General features: G+C 45.8%; 2 protein-coding genes across 3 annotated transcripts; one reads left to right on the top strand and one right to left on the bottom strand.

Moving 5' to 3' along the window:
• Nucleotides 1-5,926, top strand: LOC137611160 (dynein regulatory complex subunit 2-like). 2 transcript variants are annotated; one of them, XM_068339211.1, is made up of 9 exons: nt 1-224; nt 1,788-1,999; nt 2,122-2,289; nt 2,354-2,523; nt 2,911-3,061; nt 3,156-3,317; nt 4,511-4,729; nt 4,812-4,925; nt 5,018-5,926. In XM_068339211.1, the coding sequence occupies exons 2-9, from the start codon at nt 1,826-1,828 to the stop codon at nt 5,306-5,308; spliced, it is 1,449 nt and encodes a 482-aa protein (XP_068195312.1). In that variant the 5' UTR covers nt 1-224; nt 1,788-1,825; the 3' UTR covers nt 5,309-5,926. The 2 variants fall into 2 exon arrangements, with proteins under 2 accessions (XP_068195312.1, XP_068195310.1); XM_068339209.1 differs by lacking the exon at nt 1-224 and having other exon boundaries at nt 1,220-1,999.
• Nucleotides 5,927-6,717: 791 nt separating this feature from the next.
• strn3 (striatin, calmodulin binding protein 3) lies at nt 6,718-19,193 on the bottom strand. The gene is made up of 16 exons (XM_068338787.1): nt 18,633-19,193; nt 13,548-13,651; nt 13,323-13,396; nt 12,950-13,028; nt 12,506-12,667; nt 12,254-12,392; nt 11,963-12,098; nt 11,729-11,868; nt 11,473-11,651; nt 10,963-11,010; nt 10,749-10,870; nt 10,488-10,655; nt 10,254-10,394; nt 10,044-10,151; nt 9,610-9,696; nt 6,718-9,488 (listed from the first exon to the last, which is right to left on the bottom strand). Exons 1-16 carry the CDS (start codon nt 18,894-18,896, stop codon nt 9,319-9,321), a joined length of 2,121 nt encoding a protein of 706 aa, XP_068194888.1. The 5' UTR covers nt 18,897-19,193; the 3' UTR covers nt 6,718-9,318.
• Nucleotides 19,194-19,278: the final 85 nt, after the last annotated feature.

Raw genomic sequence — 19,278 nt, 5'->3', positions numbered from 1 at the left:
CGTCTCCGAACCCTCAACGTGAGGAACTACAACCACAACAATACAGAACTATACGTAAACAATACGCAAACACCAAAAGACAAACAAAACAGTAACCTTGAACTACCTAGCTTATTATCCACGGAAGACCCAATAACAAACAAAGCTATTTCGGAAGACAAGTCAGTCATGCTTGTCAAGCGTTTTTCAGTGATATGTAATCGTGCTGCCATCTCGTGGACATGGTAGGTAATTACAGATACATTGATATCTCGTTAGATAAAGGACCGCTGTCGGTGTAACGTTCCAAATATTTTTTAATTGAAAGAACTATTGAGTGATCGCGCCCCGCTAAAGGGGACTAAAAATTGTGTAGACATTAACTTATATTTTAACAATTTGCATGACCGTATAGCTCCTCTAACTGACTTCAATGGTAACAGTAAAGACTGCAATGATGTCGCTGACAGAATTAGCAGAAGTAGCTTTAGTGCTACCAAGCTATGCCAGCTGCAAAACTCTGTATGTTCATTAGTAACATTCATTCAAACTGATGTAAAAACAGTGTATGGTCATGAAATCAAATGAAATGTATTTCGTTATTTTGGTGCTTGTATTTTGACTGACCATCAGAAATCAACACATGTCGCATGTAACAGAAGTAGCTTTATGGCTGACAAGTTGCACCAGCTGCGATTCCTTCTGTTTGCAAGCTTCTGTGTATTCATTAGTTTAATAAATGGGGTTTATTTTTTTACTTTTGCATTAATATTATCAAAGCTTCCAATTAACAAACTACAATGTGAGGTTAAATCCTGGAAAAGTAAAACAATTTCAAATGAAACTCAGTATAGTTACCAACAATCACCACAGGAGGGCGCTGATTAACTCGTTACGACTGACACTTTAACTAAAATGTAAATCATTTGCATTTATCATTCATTCATTCATTCATTCTCTCACCGCTTCATCCGCTGTCGTGGGTCGCGGGGAGCTGGGACCTATCCCAGCTGTCTTGACGTGAGGCAGGGGACTTATTTCTTGAAATATCGTTATTTCTGTGTGGAAAATAAGAAAGACCTTCTTCAGAAGAATTTTATGACACATTTAAATCACAGATCGCACAAAACTGGGAGCAATATAATAACATCCATCACATGTTTATTGTAAAATACAATGTCGGGATCATGTCACTTAATTCTACACACACCTGTGTGCTTTCATAGTAACCAGATGATGAGGTACAACAAGTTTATCCATCAGTTTCTACCAGGAACCAAACAAGAGCTCAACATTTTCTTCAGTTCAGACTAAACTTTATTTAGGTTGGATTGAAAATGACATTTCAAACACTTTTCTTTTCAATGAATAGTTTGTTTCTTTGTGACATTAAACTATAAAATATATGAAACTACAATAATAGTCATTGATTGTTGATATTATTTCTGGCAGGAATGAGTCAGTAAATAGCCTGAGGTTGTTACGTGAGTCCTGATCTGTTGGTTTGGTCTGTCACACGCCGTTGCTTAGAGACGGTAAACAAACGCGACTTCCGGAAGTCTGACTCGCTCGTTTTGTCGTCTTCACAGGTGAGACAGGAAAGATGATTTGTTGCTATATGAAAGTTGTTCTGCGTGTGTCTGACGTCAGACCCTTAGAGGAACACCCACCGGTGGATGAATGATAAAATAAATAACACTAAAATAAATAACACGGAAATTACACGGAACCAACACTCCGAATGTAGTAAAAAAAGTCTTTATCTGTTCTGGATTAAATTAATCGGATTAACCTTCACGTTCATTCAGGTGTTAGAGGTGGAGGAAGAGGAGGAGGAGGGGTCATCATGCCAAAGAAAGCAAAGCCAGGTGGGGGTAAAGGAGGAAGTGGAGGAAGAGGAGGAAGAGGAGGAAAAGGAGGCGGGAGGACGGAGGAGAGGCTGATGTCTCTGCACAGATCCGCTCAGGCTGCAGAGGAGAACGCCAAGAAGAGAGAGGAGGTGTTCACGCTGTTCCTGAAGGTACCGGAGGACCGGTCCGCTCGCTCACCTTCATCATCTTCATCCTCACGTCCGAGCCGAGCCGCTGACGTCATCTTTCAAACGCTCCGACGTTTAAACCGGTTGTCATCCTGTCGAATCAGGACAAGCTGCAGAGGGAGGAGAGGAACACCGCGGTGAACCTGCTGAAGCTGGATGATGGATGGAGGTCCGTCCTCCGCCAGAGTCGAGCCGCCGAGCTGCGTGATGACGTCACGGTGGCCAGGCAGACGTTTGAGAGGCAGGTGGACCACCTGGACAGCGTCCTACAGGTAATCCTGACCCTGACCTTGAACACACCTGGACTCTCAGCCTCACTTCCTGTTTGTCCTGCAGAGCCTGAAGCTCGACCTGCAGGAGGCGGATCGCAGGTCGGATCACATCCGGCGGCTTCACCTGCAGAACCTGGAGCGTCTGCTGACTCAGCACAACCAGCAGGTGACGTCGATCCAGCAGCACTTTGAAAACGTCCTGCAGAACCTCACCACAAAGTCCAGCTCTGAGAGGTCAGTCTGAGGACCGACATAAAGAATTATAGTCCCTGTATTTGTTTTATAACCTTAGAAAAGGATTTTATTTGATCATTTATTCATAAATAAAGTATCCGTGATGTATGGTAAAGCACCAAATTGTATTCGTAAGTTAATTTTTTTTCCTTTTCCATATTAAAAAAATACACTTATTTGTTTCTAAACTTCTAAAAGATAAGTATTGACCAAATATTATTGGAAAATGCATTCATAACAAACAAAGTATAGTTCAGAGTTGGGAAGGGTTATCTTCAGTTTAGCCTGGAGGCTAGTTGGTGGATGGATACAACATCATTCTTTACCAAGTTTCGGATGTTATGCAGGATGATCCAGAATCTCTTTGGCGTCAACTTCCTGTTTCAGGGATCAGATGTGGACAAACGCCGAGCAGCGGAGAGCCCGGCTGGAAGACGCAGCGTTCATGTTGAAGCAGCGCCGCCAAGCAGAGATGACAGAAACCCACAGACTCTACAGAGACATCATCACAGCACAGGAGTGTGATACCAGTGATATGGTATGTGGCCAACCAGTTCCTTCTCACCTGTGTTGTTCAGGTGTTCACAGGTGTCGTGATGCACATGTGTGGTTTTCCTCCTCTCTTTGGACAGGTAGCTAAACTGAGTCAGGTGGATAAAGAGCAGCTGATGGAGAAGAAAGAGCTTGAGATGATTTACAACGAAGAGTTGAAGGTGTTCAATGAGCGGAGCGCCAAGAACCAGCAGGCGGCTCAAGAACTCGATGTCTTCACCGAGAGGTTGAAGAGACTGCAGGTCAGTGACGAGCCTTTAATATGACTGTGATTTTAGTTAGTGGATCGTTGACCCATCGATGCGTGGATTCCCCGGTGGGCTGGGGTGTTAGCAGAAGATCCTTGAAGTCCTGTAAGTTCTGAGGTGGATCAAAGATCAAATGATGACAGGAAGATCAAAAGTCCTGATTACAGAAAAGACATCCTAGGATTAAAGGAAGCAGGATGATATTTTACAGCTGTTAGACGTTGAGAACTACAAACAGAATGAACTCTGACCTTATCCTCAATATTCCTGAGATTTGTCACCACCTGGATCTGGAAAGGATTGAGGAGGAGATCCAGGACCAGCGGGGGAAATTGAAAAATCTCATCGCCATCAAAATAGCACTTGAAAATAAAATAAAACCTTATGAGACAAATCCTACCGAGACAAAACTTTCAGGGTTTCCCTGGTTTAAAGTGGGGTTAACCACTGCTGTGGTAGGAGGACTGGTCAGTGTGGGTTATTATTATTACAAGAAATAACCACCAGAGGCAGGAAGAGTCCAGCTGATGGTGGAAATGGACTGATGACAAGACGATTACATCTAAAAGAAAATAGGGTGGACTGATTTTTTGTTCGAGTCCAGTTTCCACGTTCTCATTTCTGCGTGGGTTCTCTCCGGGTTCCACGCACTTCCAAAACATGCAACTCCAAAGGTGTGAGCATCGTTGTTTATATGTGTGGATAGGTCACAGATGTTCAATGAGCGGATGCATTTGAAGAAAAAATTATTTATGCATTACATTTTTTAATCACACTTTTATGAGACGTCATGTTTTTCACACGATGACACGTTGTGTAAATTTTAAAATTCTCTTTGTACCAAAAACTAACAATGCATTAAAATGAATATTGGTATCAATTATTGGCATGGTCAGGGCTGCAATAATCTTATCAGAAGTATTTAAGTTTGCACCTCATTTTTTCAAATAATTGCATTTTTTTACCCATTGGAAAATATCAAGATTCTAACGATAAAGTCCATATAAACATAATAATACAAAAAATAATTATAATACACTTTACATCTATGGATAAGTCTCAAGTAGTTGAAAAGATCTAATGCATTTAAAGAAAAAAAATATTTTTCTATTACAATTTTTATTACTTTTATAAGTCGTGTCACGTTTACCTTCTGTCCAGACTGTTAAAGCTCGTTTCTTTCCCAGGATTTCGTCAAGAAGTTGAGGGAACTGAAGAACTCTAACATAGTAGAAACCCAGCTGGAGGAACAGGATATGACGGAACACCAAAGTCAAGTGAAGCAAAAGACTCAACAGGTTCGGGAGCAGCTCAGGCAGAATAAGAAAACCACGAGGCAGCAGCTCACAGACCTCGTCGTCCAGAGCAACAAGGCTAAGAAGAAGCTGCAGGCGACTCTTGACAAGGTGAAGGATCTCACACCTGAACACGTCCACATGTCCATGTCTCAGATTGTTCTCATTCATCTCCTCATTCTGTGTTATCCAGGGCGAGAGGATTTTACGTCGTATAGAAATCTGCAACAAGCTAGAAAGGAAGTGTGGGCTGTTGGTCTCTACGGAGGAACAGAGACCAGAGTCCACCGGGCCGGAACCCCAACCGGTGAGGAGCGATTTAGTTTCTCTTGTGGTCGTTAACGTCTTCTCTGAGGACAGATACCGAAAGACTAGAGACTGACCGTACTCTTTTTGTAGGACGCTCCAGACTTTCCGGCGCTCCAACCTTTGATGCGGCGCCTGAACACGGCGCTGCTGAAGGGGGAAGCGTTGAAGAAACACAAAGATGAGCTGAGAAGAGAGAACAAGCAGCTGAAGCTTCTGCTGCGTCAACACCTGGACGCCATGACCGTCAACGACAACACCCTGGATGGACCCGGCGCTCTGCTGGGTGTGAACCCCGCCCCCGTCATCGTCGTCACCCCAACGGACACAAACCGACGCTACACCGTCATCGAGGCCGTTCACGCCATCGCCCACTCGTTGTAGGACTGCAGGAGTGTCGCGAATTATAATTTAACGTTGTGGTTTTGCGTGGGATGTCTTGTCAACGTTACTTTTAACATTTTATTTGATTAAATGTGAAAATAAAGTGTTGTCACAGTGATCCGTTATCGCCCGGGGTCATCTAGACTCCTGACTTTTTTCTCGTGTTTATGAGGGTCCGTTTGCACGTGCTGAAAGGGTCGACCAATCAGTTGCGAGTTTACGATGACAACAGAATATAAGGACAGTCCAGAGGAACACAACTCATCTCGTTTGTGTTACCCCAACTCAATCCGACGAGATTGCATCGAGTTGGGGCACTGGTTTGTAGCTCCCATTGACCAGCAGGGGGCGACACCAACAGTTCCTTAATCCTTCCTCCAATAAACACAGATAACGGATCAAAGATCAAATGATGACAAGAAGATATTAAGATCCTGATCAAAGAAAATTGATCCAGTGATCAAAGGAAGCAGGATGATATATTACAGCTGATAGAAGTCGGGCACTACAGACGGAATGAACGCGGAAGCCGTCCTCAATATTCCTGAGACTTGTTACCACATGGACCTGGAGATGGTTGAGCAGGAGATCCAGGACCAGCGGGAGAAACTGAAAAATCTTATCGCAATAAAAGTAGCACTTGAGTATAAAGACAAGTCTCCCGAGATGGTATCTACCAAGACAAAACTTTCAGGGTTTTCGTGGTTCAAAGTGGGGTTAACCACCACTGTGGTAGGAGGACTGGTCAGTGTAGGTTATTACTTATCAAGGAAATAGTGACCAGAGGCAGGAAGATTCCAGCTGATGGTGGAAACGGACTGAAGACGAGACGATTACGTCTAAAAGAAAACAGATGGATGATCGTGTTTGAGTGCAGTTTCCACGTTGTACACGTATCTGCATGGAATCTCTCCAGGTTCCTCTGACTTCCAAAAACAGGCAATTTAAGTGTTAAACGATTATTCGTTTTGTCTATGAGAAATTAGACGGATGAGCACACGCTCATCCGCTCAGCAGAGCAGCTTATTTATTATTTACCAGCGGGTTCATGGTGGGTTCTCTCCGGGTACTCCGGCTTCCTCCCACATCCCCGAAAAACTTAACTAAGGTGAACTGATCACAGCTATTGTCTCTCGTGTGGACTTTGCGTGGCAGAAAAATGACGATAATATAAACGGCTTTCCTGGAGAAGGTGGAGCTGCACAAACGTGGCACCTCCTGGTCCCAGGAAAAGAAGATGCATTAGCTGGATGCCCAGCTGGACCAGAAGACCAACCTACTCAGGTCTGGTGAAGGACATGAAAGTTCCCACCACCCTGAACCCAGAGAAGAAGATGGAGATCTGTGGTTTCGTTTTTTTTCATACAAAAGTGGCGTTCATACAGAATGACAAGCGGCGCAGCAGCAGCTTCTGTACAGGTACACCATTTAATAGTTATTATAGACATTTTATATACAGTTTATTCTGCTATGTGGTACAATCTTTCAAATCTGCTGTTTCATAAGTTGTGAATCAAAAAAAAAAAACCTTACAAAAACTCATCAAAACTCGCAAACTGATCAGAACTGTTTTTTTAATCAACTTTTTCGGAAGACTAGAAAAAATACTTTTATTGTATTAATCATGCATTACACAAAAGTCTTTAGTTACACAAGAAGTCGTAGCGCGGGTGAAAAGAGAAATAAAAATTTGTTGTGATCAATCAGGAATCAGATCCCTTGAGTAAAAAACATGAACTTAAAACCCAGAAACAAGCCTCAACCGTGAAATCAATCTCTCCACATGTCAGGACCAGTTCAGCCAATCAGGTGGCAGCTTTGATGACCATACCTGAGCTGCACGAGGGCCCCGATTGGTCAGTTTCTCCTGTAAATGGTTGTTTTTTCAAGGACAAGATTTAGGAAAATTCTAATGATATAAATAAATCTTTTGTTGATGCAGTGATGAATCAACTCAAACATCCTTAAAGCGAAACAGGAGGAGAGTGAGGAGGAGGCGTGGCTGAGGGGAGGAGCCTCGGATCTGGAGCGTCTCTGAGACGAGGAGGCGTCCGCTGTCGATTTTTACTGACGTTCTAAACGCTGCTGCACCTACATGTTTGGAAAGATTCTTTCAGTAGCGATTTAAAAAACATTAAATTCCATGTTTGATGAAAATTTTTATTTTTAACCACATTTATGGGTCATTTCTTTACATCTTCTTACAAGTACTGAGCACAGTAAATGACTGAGTTTAAAATTCATCTTTCCTTTTTTTTTTTGCGGAAATTATATCTGAAAATAAAGAAATGTAAATAAATAATTTTTAAAAAAAAAAGATCTTTTTGTTATTTGAGTCTTTTAAAAACGCTGGGTGCGTTCAGGTGGCCAGGGTCATTACGTCGTGCTCGCAGCTCCCTTCCTTGAGATAAAATATTCCACATGACTTGAAGGCAGCATGTGAATATTGATCAAATCAACCCCCTCAGCAACTCCTCTTCCTCCTCTCCCTTTTCTACATTTGGCAAAATCTTAATCTTGAGATTAACAAACTGAACCCACTTTCTCAGGTGGAGACGTGAGCATTGTGAATGGAGGACTAGACGGGGAATGAGGAACCGGAATTCTCCTTAATGCCGTTAAACAAGACGTTTCCACATTTATAAAAACGATTATAAAAACTAGATTTATTTTTACACAAACAGAAAACGTCCACGTGTAACTACAGTAACTCTGAAAGTCTTAATCCTTCGCTCGTAACCTCACCGGTTGAAACGCAGCGCTCTGATTGGCCCACCAGGGGCTGAGGTGGGGGTGGAGGTGGGTGGATGAACCAATCCTGTTACCGTTAGCATTGGATGACCAATCAGCTTGTTTCTCGTCAGAGAGACAAACAAAATCTGAACTTTTACCTGATTATTTAGAAACAAAATCCACAGCTACTGTTGGCTTTCTGAACAATTTCTGAATTTTACCTTCTTTAAAAACAATAAAATCTTTCTGTGGTTCTTTATGAACTTTTTGTTTAGTCTATAAAAACTTCAATACAATAAAACAGTAGAGGTTAAAACGTCACACCTTCTTTTCCTTTGTTATGAAGCAGTGCATTTTTTTGAGACTCCAAAGGAAAAATCCCCCTTAAATGTTGCTCTGAGTGACGTAAAACAGAATCATCAGCGTACTGGGAGAACGTAAAACCCACTCAGACCCGTCTCTAAATAGCTCCCTTTTTGACAACCGTTGCTTTTATTTGCTGTTGCCTTTTACAGCATAACAACTGATCCTGCACAGCAGCGGCCTAAAGAAGCGTTTTCAGATGCCACGTCCCTTTTTTTTTTAATCATGAAACAAACAAAACTTGAACCTTCAAGAAGTTATTCTATTTTAGTCAAGCTGATGGCAAAACCCCTTTATAGGGTTCCATAATGGAACAACAAAAGTTTTTAGTTAATGCATATGAATCTGGAAAAAGTGTTTCAGAACCGCCTCCCACCGGTTTTAAGTGTTTATCTTGTGTTTTGGCAAAAATACAAAAATATCGCGGGGGATGAATTTGGGGGGATTTTTCCTTTAAGTCAGCTGCTTCTGCTCTCCGAGGGTCAGGTGGTCAAATGAGAGTCAATGGGGGCGGCGTTTGTGTAGTGTCATCAGAGCTACCGTTCGGGACGCTGCAGATGAGGGCGATGACATCACAGGACGGGTGGAGCTTCTCAGTGTCGACCTGTGGGGGTCACTTGTGTTTCTGATGCTGAATGTCTCTCAGTCAGTCAGAAGGTAGACACACACACACACACAGTTCCTCTTTTTAGGCCGTCTCTGTGTGTGCGTGTGTGTGTGTGTGCGTGTGTGTGTGTGTTCAGTCGTCCGATGGAGTCGCCTCCAGTCTTTCAATACTATATATTCTGTGTTCAGAGACCTGAACAGACCTGAATACTGTTGATGTGTGAACAGACTAGCCTGCCTCTTCCCCTCTCCATTCGTGTGTCTCCGGCCCCCGGGGCCCCTCTTCTTCTCCTCCTCCTCCTCGTTGTCTACACGTAGACCCTGGCGAGGGCGTCGGCTCCGGCGGAGGCGATGTAGGCCTTAGATGGGTGGAAGGCCACGTCGTAGATGGCCTCCTCGCTCTTTTTCCTGTGAGCTGTGATCTCCTGGACACACGTTTTACTGTCGAGGTTCCACAGACGCAGAGAGCAGTCGTGACCTGAGGGGGGAGGAGGAAGGATAGATAGATAGATAATTTAATAAGAGGTGGAGAAAGAGATGATGGAGAGGTCGCGTCTATCGAGCAGCACAGACTGCGTAAGGTTTAAAACCAGACTCACTTCCAGACATCAGGTAGATCCCGTTGGGATCCACAGCCAGACTGGTGACGGCGTCCAGGTGAGCCACCATAGCGTGGGTCACCTTACCTGCAGACGGAGACACAGGCGCAGACATAAATCCTTAAATCTCCCATGCAATCAAAGAGAGTGAAAAATGTTTACGCCGAGCTCAGCAGTGCTTTAACTTCCCCTTCAGGTGTGAGGTCAGAGTGCAAGACGCCAAAAACAGGAGTGGTCAGATAAATCAAACAAAAATAAAACGATACGACCAACATAAAAACAGTTTTATTCTAAATCTTATAATAAACATGAATCGAGTTTGTATCATCTTTATTAGCAGCGTTTTCGTAACGTCACACCAACGTTTGTTTGTTTGTGTGACGACTGACCCACAGACCGGTACCGGTCCACGACCCGGGGTCGGGAACACTCACCTGATTTATTATCGTAGAACTTGATGTGCCGGTCTTCGTGAGCGGTGATGGTGACGGGCAGCGTGGGATGACTCACCACCTTGTTGATATGATTGGATTCGGGAAGAGCTGAGAAAAAAAAACGAAGGGATTGGAGAAGAGAAAAAAGGATGATGACAGAAAAACAGAAGATGACGTTGTCGGTGGACGTTTGCGTTCGGCGCGTCTTACTGCCGTCTCCCTGGCCCTTCAGCACCAGCGCGTTCTTGCACGTCTCCAGGTCGTACACCACCACGTCGCCGCTGTTAAACGACACCACCATGTGGGCGGGGTCGCACCCGTTGAAGTCCACCGACGTGGGGATGCCATGTTCTGCACACAAAAATACACGACAGGTTTGACGTGGTGCCGTTCCGGCGGCGTCCTCTAGGTGGTGCTACGTCACCGCTCTGCCCTCCTCCTCACCCATGTTGGTGTTGAAAGTGCTGATGCAGGGGTTCTTCTCCGACGGGTTCCACAGTTTGACTGTTCCGTCGGCCGAGCAGGACAGGAGGCGGTTTTTGATGCCGCTGTAAGCCAATCCCCACACGGCATCAGTATGCCCCGCCCACGAGCCTGCCAGGACGCTAGGATCTGATTGGACAGGAGAAGGAAAAAAGGTTTGTAGTTTATAATTCAGCTCCAGCCAAACACGAGGACTACAAACGTGTGTGTGTGTGTGAGTACCGTAGGTGTCGTACGGGTCCACGTTGGAGCTGGGGATGTTCCACCACTGGATGGTCGAGTCGATGCCGCCGCTGAAGCACTGCTCGCCACTGGAGCTCATCGCCAACGACAACACCGGACCGCTGAAGAGAAGGAAACCCGATTCAACAGTGTCATACACGGTGTTAGCTGAGTGTGTGTGTGTGTGTGTGTGTGTGTGTGTGTGGGTACGTACACATGGGCTCTGAATGTGTAGACGGGCTCCACATCAAAAGAGGCACTTCTAAAAAAAAAATAAACCGAGAAAGCAGAAATAACACGTCAGACATGAAAACGTCCAGATTGAACACCCGACTGAGCCGCGATGATGTACTGAGCCGCAGTGGAGGATTATGGGTAGGATGCTGATGTGGAAGTATTTGAAGTTCAGTTCAAAACGTGTCAGAAACTGAAATGAGATGCTAATGCTAAAGCAGCTGTCAGGAATGAGCGGCGGGGATTTTCCCCCAGAGGCGGAGAAAACACAGCGGCGAGCGATCGGGGTGTTTTCTAATGAAGACGATGACGCCACACGTTAGTTTCGTAAACGATAAAACCGTTTACCGATCAGTCGTTTGGCTTCGACTCAGACAGGAAGGATCTTCCTGATCTGGTTTGACCCCCAGCTGTTAGCTGCTAACTCCATGCTAAGTGGTTGTTAAAACTTCTAAAACTGTCGTCCTGGTTTTGGCGGCGGCGTTCTCACTTTTTGGCGGGGACGGTCTTGGTGAGATTCCACAGCTTGAGGGTGTGGTCCTCGGACACCGTGACCAGACATGGCTCCACGGGGTGGAAGGCCAGCGCTCGGACGCCGTCGAAGTGGCTCCGCAGCGTGTATTTGGGGTTCCACGTCTTCCTGAACGAAGACTCCTTATTGGACGGCAGCTGAGGTCGACAAGCAGAGACGTTAACGGGACGGGATGTCCTGAAGGCCAGGCGTGGTTTTTCTGACGGCGTCTTACGTCGTAGCTGTAGTCTGTCTCGTCGTTGGTGACCGTGAGGTCGGCGAGGTCGCCCAATCCCAGCACGCTCTCCAACACGTCGTCCGAACCCCCCAGCAGGAAGGACTTCCCGCCGCCGGGAGGAAACGGGAGAGGCTCCGCTAAAGAGAGGAAGATGGAATTTAAGAATTGATCGATGTTACAAGTTTCTAAAAACGGAACTGAGGCGGTCCTAAAAAGAGACGGAACTCTCACCCCACTCCGTCCCGTCTCCGGAGCTCCTCGCCTCGCCGGCTCCCTCTCCATCCTCCGCCGTCACCAGGAAGTCAAACTCCTTCAGTGCCTCCTCCGTGTCGGCGTCGTCCTCCGATGCCAAGCCCTCGTTCCCCATCTGGACGAGAAGATGAGCGGTGAAGGAGGGAACAAAGGAGGTGAAGAGGGGGCGGAGTCAGGGCAAAGGAACGAAGGATGGAAGGAAGTGAGGATAAAACTGAGGGACAGGAAGCAGGAAGGAAGAGGAGGACATGATGAAGCTTGAGTGTGTACCTTGGTTTTGTGTTTCTTGGCTCTGTGGTGTTTGTCGGTGCTGATGTCATCCATCAGGTCTCCTTCCTCATCCTCCTCTTCATCACTGTCCTCTGCGTTTTCCAGGAAGTTAAACGTCTCCAGAACGTCGCCCGGACTCCTGGATGCAAAAGCAAAAACACACACAGGTTACGACCAGCGAGCGACCTCTGACCCCCCCACCCCCACCCCACCCATCGGTAACCAGGTGCAGACACAGGCACACACACACACCTCTTGTTGTCCTTGCAGCGCTCCGTCCCGTTGATCAGGTGCTGCAGGTTCTTGTTCTCCACCGAACCGTTCTGCTCCGAGCCCGACAGGCCAAGGAGCGAGCGAACCCTCTGGGTGCGAACGTCCAGGATGGTGTCCGTGTAGCCGACCTCCTGAAGGTACCTGGACACACACGCACACACATACACACACACACACACACCTTTACACCAGCGGTCAACAACGATCTTTGCTTCAAAAACACGGTTTAACGTCAGATTATATGTTAACGGACGGACTGACATCTGTTCCATGTGTCTGAACAAACCCTGACCTTAAAATCCGTCATTGATGTTGTTTTTCTCACGGCGCCCAAACATTTTAACGTGGTTAAAAAAAAAAATCAGAATATATCATAAAGTTTAATCTAACAGACAAGCTTCTCCAGACGTTGTGTGTTCTTACTGTCTGAGTAGTTGTCTTCCCTGTTTCCAGGTGAGCTGACTGTTGGCAGGAACAGCCGAGACATCGGAGTCTTTGGTGTCTGAAGGACGACACACACACACACACACACACACACACACACACACACACACACACACACACACACACACACACACGGTGTGTCAACACTGACTCATCTACAGCGAGCTTTCAGACTTTGAGACGTTTCTCTGTGACATGAAGAAGCTTCCTGAAAATCACGTCTAAGTAAAACCATTTCTTGCAACCCCACAATCCCGCAGGAGATTCTGAGACGGAGGAATGGGAGTCAGAAGAGGATGAGAAGCAGGAAGAAGGGATTGAAAAAGAGACGGGGGTGGTCGGCGTCACCCACCTGATTCGAAGCTTGGCATCTTCATCTCTCCTTGATTTAACTCTGTCCCGTATTTTAATTTGTGATATTTTGCTCTGAGGGTGAAAAATCACAACAAAACTCACTTAAGTTATTTTGCGGCAAATTGATTATTATGTAATATTCTACTAAATTTGAACTCATATTTTACATTCCATGAGGAAACTCATCTCTTTACCTTCATAATGATCAAGATGTGATTCTTACCTTTCCTGTTTTAAAGCGTATTCTAACATTTTTATTCTTCTAACCAGGTCGTTCTTTAGGTTCTCCTGCCCTTTCCTCTCACCCTGCAGGAACGCTATCCTCGCCTGCAAACACACGCGCACACACACACACACACACACACAGAACAGAATCATCAAACCACAATGAAAGATGCAAACAACATTTTTGTCAACACAAGTGGAGTTAAAATCATCAATCAATCAACAAATCAATCACCTGACAGGATGAAATGTTTGATCTGCATAAAGGACGATTACTGTGTGTGTGTGTGTTACAGATGTGCATTTTTTGGTGTCTCCCCTCCTCCCTCAATGCTAGGAGGGACACACACACACACACACACACCTGTCTCACCGCTCATTTATCTGTGAGCAGCTGCTCCTGAAATCCAACACTGATGAGGGCTGAAACCTATTTATACACACACACACACACACACACACACACACACACACACTTGAGCCATCTCTGTCATGATGCCCATGGCAACAGGAGGGGGATTCAGAGGCAAACTGGGGACGTGAGTTCCTTTAGTAAGGTTCACCATGACGACAGGGAAACCAAACGGTCCCAGAGAGACGGAAGAACCACCAGGCTCCAGCTGCCACGCGGTTCAGCTGATGAAGATGATGAAGAACATATTAGATACTGAAGACGAGCTCCTGTGAGCTAACCGCGGCTAACAAACAGTTCTGACCAATCAGCTGTAAACACACCTGGAGACCTAGCCTAGCAACAATGATGCTACGCTCCAGGTAATGCTATGGGTTCAGAACTAAATGGCATCCGACCAACGGACGGACGATGGAAGTCACACCGCCCCACTCGTCTAAAGCACCTGCTGACAATGAATGGAGCGACCCCTGGGGAGTCGTAGTGAGGTCAGAGCACAGGGATGATGGTGATGAAGAAGTGAGATCACTGGCCCAGTTTGACCAGGCTGCCCCACTCAAGGGGGGGTTACCATCAGCAACACGCACACACACACACACACACACACACACAAGCAGAGGCGCAAACACAAAGAGGCAAACACACAGTCACTCGTTATGTTTAAATCAATAAAACGATTGATTTGTTGCTTAATCCTATATTTTATTTATTTTGTGACTCACAGACAGTTGAACCATGGCCTGAGGGTGCGTGTGTGTGTGGAGTTATTTCAGGCCGGTCTACTTTTAGCGGCCAGCTGGGATGGGGCTGTCAGAGCAGGGCCAGGACGCCATCAGGAAGCCCCGCCCCCCCAGGACTGACCCAACTACAGACACGATAGCCTGAGACGGCTGTCGAGGTACACAGGATGACCTTTGACCCCACCTGGCTACAACTTAGATTTTTGGTTGATAAAGGAATGAAAATTTGAGTTCCTTTCACCTCCCACAGCTTTACTTCTTCCTCCTCCTCCTCTTCCTCACAGCGTAATATCTGGAGATCCTTTCAGCTCTTGAGGACAACCTTTAAAGTTCTGTGGAGTTCTAAAATCTGGACCAAAACCCCCCAGAGACGCGGTGACGTTCACACTCCCAAACCCCAGAATGAGGCTGCACTAAATCAGATCTGCAACAAACGGGGCCAAAATTCCACCCCAGTGATGTCAGGGGCCGAACTCCAGCTCCTGGGAGCGTTTGGTTGGCACTGATAGAGATTCAGTTCAGCCGGGCGAATTCCCGTTAGCGCTGGCGGCTCAGGTGTGTCACCGCATCTTTTAAATGATGCGTTTGAACGCCAAAGAAAATGTAGAAAATTCAAGATGTTGAAAGACAAAATTCATTATTGTGTCGTCAGATACTTAGGTGTAACTTAACACACACACACACAATGACATATCAACACACCGCCAGCTCCAACCAATCACAACCTGACACACCTCTCATTAAAGGTTTAACCACACAATCACACCTTTTGCAGTGTTGCACAATTTTCCCAGTAAAACACTATTTCAACCACATAATTACATACAATCAGCATGTTGCTAAAACGTGTTAGTGAAATATTGGTTTAGTCACATGATCACATCCCAGATCAGTGGTGAAATGCTGAACTAACCAGAACACTGATGTTCTGTAGCTCTAAAACCGTCTCGGGTCTCCTGCAGCTCGATCTGACGGCAGCAAAGCAAGACTCAATGTCAATATTTTATGGATCTTGTTGGTTCAACGACCCCGGACCCAAAAACTCGTAATAAAGGTGAATCCAATGTGTATGAACTTTATTAGCAGCGTCCTCGTAACCTCACACCGTTTGTTTTTTGTTGGTTCTGCTAGTTTTGGAGTTTCAGTTTAGCAGTAATGTATTCTGTGTTAAGAAAGTAGCCATGTGACCGAGGCAAGCATCTTGATTCAGACAGATGTGGAGGAGAGAATCCACTCATTTAAAACAAAACATCGTTCAGAACCAGATCAGAAGGGAAACAGAAATAATGGAAGTTTTGGATTCTCTTTGTGTGACCCGGTTCCGACTGACCCACGGACCGGAATCGGTCGACAACCCAGAGATTGGGGACCACTACTGTAAAGTGTCAACAGCCTCTTCTGAAGGACTAAAGTTCGGGAGTGTTCCAAACCAGTTCAGGAAGCGTCTCCCAGAAGGGACCTCTGAACAAGTCACCACAGAGTTTCTGTGGATCCACTGCTGCTTGATTTCCACCTGAGTAGACGTGGGAATAACATTTTGAGACAAATATAGGTTGTGTAACATGCTCGTGCATCAAAGTTTGCTGCGGTACATCTTTCTTCCTGGTTGTTCACTGGATACGGTGACGTATCGATGAGCGTTTCCCAGCTACGGCAGACGTTAACCAACGAGGAGTCGACCGTCGACGCATTTGCTCGTTTCTGCGTTGGTACGTTTGACTCTTATCAAAAGCTCTGCCGGCGTCATGCTTCAGGCATCCAGTGTCACAACGCAACAAGTCAGAGCAAACACAGTGTGTGCCGAGACCTTGTCATCACACATACACACACACTTCTGCCTGCTACAGGGTGTGTTGGGACAAAGACATGACCTGCCCCACAATTCACACATTTAAGTGCTTCACGCCTTTGCTCTCACACGCAGTCGTACAGAAACTAGAGCCTGAATGTCCGTCGGCAGGTCTGATGAATCTCACCGCGTTAAAGCAACTCGTTCTAACATCCTCGTTCTCTTCAACAGCTGGATCTATAAAGTCCAAACATGACAGGTTTAGCTGGTACGTGTAAATGCCCCGTTTAATTAGCTGACGGTGACGGCTGTCTGCCATGGGCCCGAGTCACTTTCTATGTTTACAGCCCATCGTCATGTGGGATTCACATCGTAGGGCACAGCCACCCGCATTTACGAATCCTGATCGCTCAAGTCATCTGATGACTCAAGGGTTTAACATGTTGTTGTATAAAACAGAACTTTTTTATGTCAAATTGATAAGAAAGTCAAAATAATTCCGACTGCCTGACAAGTTTATCCTCATTTAAAAAAAACAACCCATGATAAAAGCTTTGGAGGCATTCTGGGAGCTTCTCCTTACAGGCGGCGGGTTTATCCATTATCTTTCACAGTCGTCTCATCTGAACGCCGAAACACTGGATTCAAACAGCTGCTAAATGCTGGCAGATTTAGACACTGTACAGAGGACGTCACTTTTTATTTCAGGGCCCCAAACACCTTTACGTTTTTGTGCTTATGAGTGACAACTCTCAAAACTTCATGTTTGAGGAGTCTGGAACTAGAACCAGACTGGAGTTCAGTTGTGAAATGATTTGTTGAAACTGACATGTCTGCAAACATACGCTGGCAGATAAGAGACAGTAGATATTTAAGTTGGAGTGAATACAAAAACCTCTGATTTATTCTGATATATCAAAGAAAGAGTGCAAAGAAATCACTCTAGATTTAGTGCGAATATTTTTAAATGTCATGTAATGGACACTAATGAGTGAAAACTGCTTTGTCTTGACTTAAACCTCAAAGCAGAGGATGGCTGTTCATCCCAGGTCTAAATGACATCAACCCTGACCTCACCATACCCAGAGCAGGGTTCAATCAAATCCAACTGGAGCTGATAGGTAAACTGAGTGAAATGAGAATCAGTGGAAAACCTGGAAGGAATTCCCAGAACAGGGGAACAGAAGAATGTATGAATTTAAAAAAAAACCTCTAGACGTGGTAACTCCTAAAAGGCAAACAAGTAAACAAAAGCTTCATTATCTGACAGCTCCCATGTGGTGTCACAATTATTATTATTAAACTCCATTTAATTACAATATGTTTACTTACATGTTTATTAGAGTGAAGATCATAAGATTAAAAGACAAAAGGTTCAGAAAACACTGATAAAGTTCTTCACTTTAATTTACAGGTCTGATCTAGTATATTTAAAAAGTAGCTCATTATCTGCTAATTTGACTAACTTTCACTTTATTTTTTTAAACCACTGCAACCTGACACAAACACAACTTATGTAATAATGTCTATTTAAGCCTCCATGATAGGTTTATGAACACATTTTCACCATCAGGAGGGTGTTTGAGGCAGGATCACCACCAACAGCCCCTCAGGCCCAGCTCTGGACTGGACAGCATCAGCTAGCAACGCAGCTAGCTGGACGAGGGTGACACACCAAAAATTATGTTACCCTCCCCGGGATTCGCTTCTGCTCCACGAAACGTCCGCAATGGAGACATAAACGCCACCAACGCTCGGCTTCAGTTGTAACGTCGCCTGCGAGCTGAGGGAAGCTAACGGCGAATGCTAAATGCTAAGTTCCCCTTTGACAGCGCTTCGAAGCTAACGGCTAACACCAGCCCCGCTAGCATCCCGCTAACCGAGCCCCGGACCCGTTAGCTTGACCGCTTAGCTAGCTAGCTAAGTTAGAAACATTCGTTCGGCGGTGAACGTCCATTTGGGTTACGGTGGTTGTCATGTGGAACGTCGTACAAGAAATAATGCGTGGAATTTATATTTTTGTTAAACAACGACAACTTTCTGTTAACCGTCCCGGTTGTACTGGACACAGTCCCCGGTTGTTGTGGTTCCTAGCTCGCGTTAGCCTGACAGGTCTTTAAAGCTAATGCTAAGCGTGCTAACCTGGAGCTCGGCCCTCTCCACTTCCCAGTGCGCCCTCTCCATCTCGAACCTGGCCCATTCGTGCTGGATGTAGTGGAGGATACCCGGGATGGTGTACTGCTGCTGCGGCCGGGGGAGCTCGTCCTGCTGGTGGGGCACCATGACGCCACCGCCGATCGGGGGATTAGCGCTGATGTTGCTACCCTGCTGCTGCTGCTGCTGCGGCGGCAGAGGCTGTCGTGTGTCTCCCGTTCCAACCCCTCCTCCGCCGGGGCGCTCGTCCATGTTTTTTTTTTCCTTTTTTTTTTTTTTAGAAAAGTAGAAGGAAAGTCCCAGACAGTAGCGTTGTGCTGAATAAATCCAATGTCCCCCTTTATTCCGTCTATCCGCTCGATGTCTTTCGCGCTGGCTCCGCCGCGCAACGTGAGGCTGGCTGCCCCGACAGGGCTGCGGTGAGTGCGGATGGTTGCGGACGCGGTGTTTGTGTGTGGAGCTACCCGGCCGCCATTACTATCCTCTGTCTCTCACTGGATACGATGTTCATGGAACGAGAACGCTGTCGCGTTGCATGACGGGAAAGATAAATCCTAGTTTTCCTATCATCGCGGTGTATCGTGTAACGTTTCAGGCATCCGGAAAACGTAGATTCCCCTTCGAGCTTCAGATT

The sequence above is a fragment of the Antennarius striatus genome, chromosome 17 (assembly GCF_040054535.1).
Source record: "Antennarius striatus isolate MH-2024 chromosome 17, ASM4005453v1, whole genome shotgun sequence".
Lineage (NCBI taxonomy): Eukaryota > Metazoa > Chordata > Actinopteri > Lophiiformes > Antennariidae > Antennarius > Antennarius striatus.
This window is presented reverse-complemented; position numbering and strand designations above follow the sequence as displayed.